We start from the raw sequence: 5211 nt of genomic DNA, 5'->3' as shown, positions 1-5211 counted from the left end.
TCTGCTTCAAACCACAGAACGTGGAGGGGTGATCCCACCCCTGACCCTGGGCGGGAGAGGGAGGGGCTGTGGGCCTGGCCAGAGGGGGAGAGCAGAGCGAGGCGTGGCCCCGCGTTATTCCCGTTATTCCGGGGGCTGAGGTCCTCCCAGCAGTCAGGGAGCAGCGGCGGCGTTGGCAGGGACAGCAGAGTCTGGCCCTGGCCTTGTCCTGTCCCTGGGCTGCGGGGCCTGGGCCTCGGAGCTGGCACGCTGGCTGCCGGGGTGGCCTGGTGCGTCCCCGGGTGCTCCCGGCAGGCTCGGCGCGGGGGCTGCGAGACAAGAAGCCCCTGTTGGGGGGGCTGCGCCCCGGCAGATTTGCAAGGAAACGCGGGGGGCTGCACCTGGGTGGGCTGGACGTGAGTTCCCCATGCGGGAAGGAGGGGTGCCGGTGCACACCCCTGGGCAGGGAGGAAGGACGAGGTCAAGCTCTGGGAGCAGGAGCACCCCCTGCCCTGACCCCCACCCCCAGAATAAGGGGCGGCAGATGGGTCCAGGGCAGACCTGGGGACGCCCCAGAACCCAAGTCCCACAGAAGGGGGTGTCCTGGTGCCGTTCTGAGTGGAACCTGACAGAGGGTGGGACGGTGTTGGGGGGCGGGTGGGTTATGGCGTGGACAGGCCCCTACCAGGCCCGAGCTTCAGGGGGCTGCTGTGTGGGTGTGGGGGGGTGACATGTGGGGAGGGGGGGAGGGCAGGCAGGGTGCTAAGCAGCCCCAGCCGAGACCAAGTTCATCTCCAAACCACACAACAGACCTCCCCCGCCCCGCACGTGCCCTCCAGAGGGCCCCCCGCCCAGCCCCCTGCTCTCCTGTGCCTCAGCTGGCTCCTGGCTGCCCCTCCTGCCCTCACTGCTCCTCCAGCAAGCTCCCCAGCCTCGGCCCTCAGCCTTGAACCAGCACCTGTGGGCCCCTCGGCTGGGCCTGCTCGGCACCCGTACCCTCACCCCTTCCAGGCCCTAGTGGACAGCGCAAGAGGCAGGAAGGGAGGGAGGAGGAGGGACTGGAGGCTGAGGGGTGAGACCCTGCAATCATTCATTCAACAGGTGCTCCCTGCTCACCACCCCTGTGCCGGACCCGGGCCCCAGCAGTGGATGAAGGGACTTGTGAGCAGGTGACAGTTGGGGGGGGGGGTGAGGTAGGGGGGAGGAGGCGTGCAAGGCCAGGCAGTGCCTAGGCACCAGGGCGGGCTGCTGGGCGGGCGAGCAGGCGGAGGGTGGAGGGCCTGCCTGCGGGGCGGGTGCGGGGGAGACCTGCTCTGACTCTCTTTGGGGGCACAGGCAGCTCTCACTCACCAGCAGCAGCCTGGCTCTGCGGGGAACCCCTCTGCACGCCCTCCGGGGGCCACCGCAGCTCCCCACTCTCCACAGCACCCGCCTCGGTGGGCTCCACCACGATAGAGGGCAGCCGCGGGCCCAGCCGAGGGCCCTTCTCCCTGGCACCCAGCGCAGCCTGCGGGAGGTGGGCAGGGTCAGGGCAGCGCGGGCCCTGGGCTCCCCACTCCCTCACACTCCTGTGCTGGGACCCTCGCACACACAGCTTTGAGAGGGTCCCAGCCCCTCCTCCACCCACCCCTGGGGCTGGGGCACTTGGCACTGTGGGTCACAGCCCCCCCCCCCGGGACCCACAGGGCCCACTTGGGCTGACCCCTGAGGCCCATTCTGCAGACAGGAGCCCGAGGCTGGCGAGGCCCCATCACCCGGTGGCTGCACTCCCACCGCCACCTACCCTGCACCGCCCCTGCCGGGGTCTCCCCTGCTGGTCCTCGGCCTCCTCCCTGCTCAGAGGAGCTGGGAAGCGGTTGCCGTGGCGACCTGAGCAGCTCCCTCCAGGCTCATTGTTCAGTGCCCACCAGAGTGTGCGGGGCGCCTCCCACGCCCTCCCGTGCCCTTGGCATCTCCGCCTCCCATTCGAGGCCTTGGAGGTAGAGGCTCAGCGCCAGTCCACTGCGCGGCCCGCCCCGCCCCGCCCCGCCCGCCCGCGGGCCCCTCCATGCCCCTGCCCAGGCTGGTCCCTGCTGGAGGCCCCTCACCCAGCAGGGTAGCAGGTGGTGCGGGTCCGCCTTCCCCAACCATGAGGAAGGCGGGCACACACAGGCAGGGCTTCTCGCCACAGCCCTGGCACCACCTGCCCTGCGCTCAGATGCCCACTCCCGGCTCTCTTGGTTTGCACCAAGGCCCAGGGGACCCTGAAGTGTGAGAACAGGTCCCCGGGCTGGAGGGCTGTGGTCGGAGGAGCAGCAGAGCAGGGACGCAGCCAACCCCAAGGCCGGATGGACGGCGCGGGGTCTTCCTGCTGGCGCTGCAGTCCCAGCTGCGGCCCTCGGCCCTCGGGGAGCCCTCCAGCCCGCCTTCCCCCGCCTGCCTCCTCTGGGAGGAGGGGACAGGGTGTCACTCTGCCCCTCGGGTGAGGGAGGCCCAGGCAGAGAGCAGGGAGGGAGCTGGGTCTGCAACCCAGGCTGCCGGCTGCCTGGCGCCCCTGCCCTGCTGCCCGCACAGCGCCGAGAAGGAGAGCGCGGGGCCTTGTGGGGGGAGTATGGACACCCCCCCCCCCCAACCCAGAGCCGAGGGCAGGGCCCTGGCAGAGAACTGCCTGAGACCAAGCTCTGCAGCCCGCGGGTGTGAGCTGAGCCAGGGCAGCTCAGCCTCCCATCGCTTTCTCCACCAGACTTTCCCCCACTGCAGGTGGGGAAACTGAGGCAGGCCCCAAGCCACGGGCGGGGCCTTGAGTCTGGCTCCCTCCTGTCCCTCCAGGCTGAGGACTGCCCCCGCCCCCGGGGCCCCAGATCCATACCTTTCCAGCTCGGCCTCCAGCCCCTTCTGCTGGGCTGGGCTCGGGCACGCTGGGCGGGGGGCCACTCATGCTGCGGGGCGGAGAGGACAGCGAGCAGACAGACATGAGGACAGGCCTGCGGTGGCCAGAGGCTGGGTGCCCCTCCCCCGGAAGCCTCGTGCTACTCCAGCACAGCCACCGCACCCCAGCCCAGCCCGGCGCCCCCCGTCCCCCGCCCAGCTGGACTCTGTCACTGCTCATCCTGCCCCTGCCACCAGAGTGCCCAGGGCTCCGAGGGCGGCAGGGCTGAGGCTGCTGCAGCCTGAAGACCTGAGAAGGCTTCCTGGAAGAGGGTCAGCTGACCTGAGGGGGGATGAGCGGGAGGGAGCCAGGCCAGCAGGGAGGTGGGGGGGGGGAAGGAGAGCGGAAGTGGGAGGGTGGGGTCCAAATTGGCTTCTGAGACTGCAGGCTGGGAGCAGCAGGGCCCAGGTTCAAGTCAGCCAGAGGCAGAGCCTCACACTCTCCGCCTGCACTAAGCCAGAGGGAGAAATGGGGTGGGCCCTGGCCAGCGTGCTCAGTGGTTAGAGCATCGGCCCACGCACCCAAGCGTCATGGGTTCCATTCCTGGTCAAGGGCACATACCTGGGTCGGGAGTCTGTCGTCGATGCAGTCGATGTGTCTCTCTCACATTGAAGTTTCTCTCTGTCTCTCCTCCTCCCCCTTTCCACTCTCTAAAAAATCAATGGGGAAAAATATCCTCGGGTGAGAATTAAAAAAACAAGGAAAAAAAGAGCTGGGGTGGGTCTGGCAGGCAGAGCCTCCCTTTGGCACTGCTTGGGAGGCAGCCAGGGACCTGGGCAAGGGCAGGAGCGGGGGCTGGGCAGAGGGTGAGCGGTGATCGGCAGGGGGACATGTCCGCAGGCCCAGCTGGCTGTGGGGAGGGGTCCCTTGGGCGCCCAGAGAAAGAGGAGGCTGCTATTCTGGGAAGTGAGGTTCCTTTCAGCCAACACCCAGCTCAGGTCAGCTCAGGCCCTGGCCCCCCTGAGCGGCTGGGAGGCGGGAGGGGCCGGGCTGCCACTGCCCTGGGGTGCCCTGGGGTGCCCTGGGGTGCCCTGGGGCGCCCTCGGGCGGTGGGCAGCCAGCCACACCCACCGGCCTCCTCCTCCCAGAGCAGGCCAAAGGCCCACCCCGCCCGCCCTGCTCCCAGGTCTGACCTTCCCCAGGAGCCCGCCCCGGGGTCTCATCCCGGAGCCCAGGGCCGGGCAGCCTGGGAGACAGAGGAGAGGCAGGGGGCCCGCGCAGACAGCAGCGATGGGCCAGCGGGAGAGACCCAGAGAGACAGACCCAGACCCAAAGGCGCTCCTCCGGGGAGAGAGGATGAGACACAGGTGAGAGCTGTCACCCGAGGGCCGGTGCCCAGGCTGCCTCCCGCGCGCCAGGGTCCAGTGCCCGCGGGGCACGGAGCATCGAAGGCTCCCAGCACCCCCCCTTCTGCCGGCTCCCAGGTGTGTAAGGCCAGTTTCGGGGTGCGCAGCCCCCAGGGGCACTGCTCTCGCCCGGAGCCTGGCGTCCGTCAGCCAAGGGCTCACGGTGGTCCCCACGCCCTCCTCTTTCCCGGGATCCCCGACCCAAACCCCCACCCACCCGCTTCCCCTTCTCCCACTCGCGCCGCGCCTGGCCGCCGGGCGCCCCGGGCACGGGCCGGGCACAGGCGGGGAGGAGGCGCCCTGCCCCGCTGCTCACCGCGCCGGATGCTGCGCCTAGGTCGCCCGCTCTGCTCGGCGCTGCCGCCCTGCACGGCTCGCCCGCCCCGCTCCCCCCGCCCCGCCCCGCTCCCCGCCCACGCGCTCGCTGGCCCGCCCCTCATTCACACCCACGCCCCGCTGTTTCGGTCCTGGGGCTCCGCTCCCAGGTAGGACCTTTGACAAGACCGGTCCCCCACAACCTGACCCCCCCTCACTGGAGATCCCAAGCGCCAAGTGTGGGGTTCAGGAATTCAGGGCACAGGATTGGGTGGGGCCAGACACGGAGAAAAAGGACACCTTCCCAACGGAAGGAGGGGAGAGGACAAGGGAGAGTGGACGGGGAAGTGGAGGGCCAAGGGGTGTGTGTGCGCGCGCAGGGTTATCCACACTCCCTCTTGTCTTCATCTCCATCCCATTCCCAAAAAGGAGCAAACTGCCCGGGACATGGGTCCCACTCAGCTGGATGGATGTACAGCCTGACACCTGAGGCCACGGCGCACACCCTCTGATCTGCCCAATCCCCACCCTCCCACCTCCCAGCACCCAACGTCCAACTTCCATTCAGCACCCACAATCCCTCATTCAGCATCCACTCCTCCAACCACTGTCATCTACCATGCACCATCCAGCATTCACCCACTACCCGCCAGGCAGCAGCCA

At 69.3% G+C, this 5211-nt stretch overlaps 1 protein-coding gene across 3 annotated transcripts; it reads right to left on the bottom strand.

The window, feature by feature from the left end:
• LBHD2 (LBH domain containing 2) lies at positions 1 to 4607 on the bottom strand. Of its 3 annotated transcripts, none has more exons than XM_079769976.1 (5): positions 4550 to 4607; positions 3449 to 3537; positions 2828 to 2897; positions 1330 to 1486; positions 1 to 308 (listed from the first exon to the last, which is right to left on the bottom strand). In XM_079769976.1, the coding sequence occupies exons 3-5, from the start codon at positions 2894 to 2896 to the stop codon at positions 154 to 156; spliced, it is 381 nt and encodes a 126-aa protein (XP_079626102.1). In that variant the 5' UTR covers position 2897; positions 3449 to 3537; positions 4550 to 4607; the 3' UTR covers positions 1 to 153. The 3 variants fall into 3 exon arrangements, with proteins under 3 accessions (XP_079626102.1, XP_079626103.1, XP_079626101.1); XM_079769977.1 differs by lacking the exon at positions 4550 to 4607 and adding an exon at positions 4451 to 4526; XM_079769975.1 differs by lacking the exons at positions 3449 to 3537; positions 4550 to 4607 and having other exon boundaries at positions 2828 to 3017.
• Positions 4608 to 5211: the final 604 nt, after the last annotated feature.

This window comes from Cnephaeus nilssonii (assembly GCF_951640355.1).
Source record: "Cnephaeus nilssonii genome assembly, chromosome: 4".
Classification (NCBI taxonomy): Eukaryota; Metazoa; Chordata; class Mammalia; order Chiroptera; family Vespertilionidae; genus Cnephaeus; species Cnephaeus nilssonii.
This window is presented reverse-complemented; position numbering and strand designations above follow the sequence as displayed.

Excerpts from the sequence above, each read along its gene's own strand:
- LBHD2 (XM_079769975.1), bottom strand. The coding sequence starts at position 2,932 with ATGTCTGTCTGCTCGCTGTCCTCTCCGCCCCGCAGCATGAGTGGCCCC. Across the intron at positions 1,487-2,827 it reads CTGGAGGCCGAGCTGGAAAG|GCTGCGCTGGGTGCCAGGGA; the intron begins GTATGGATCTGG and ends CACCTCCCGCAG. Across the intron at positions 309-1,329 it reads GCAGAGCCAGGCTGCTGCTG|CCCCCGCGCCGAGCCTGCCG; the intron begins GTGAGTGAGAGC and ends CTTGTCTCGCAG.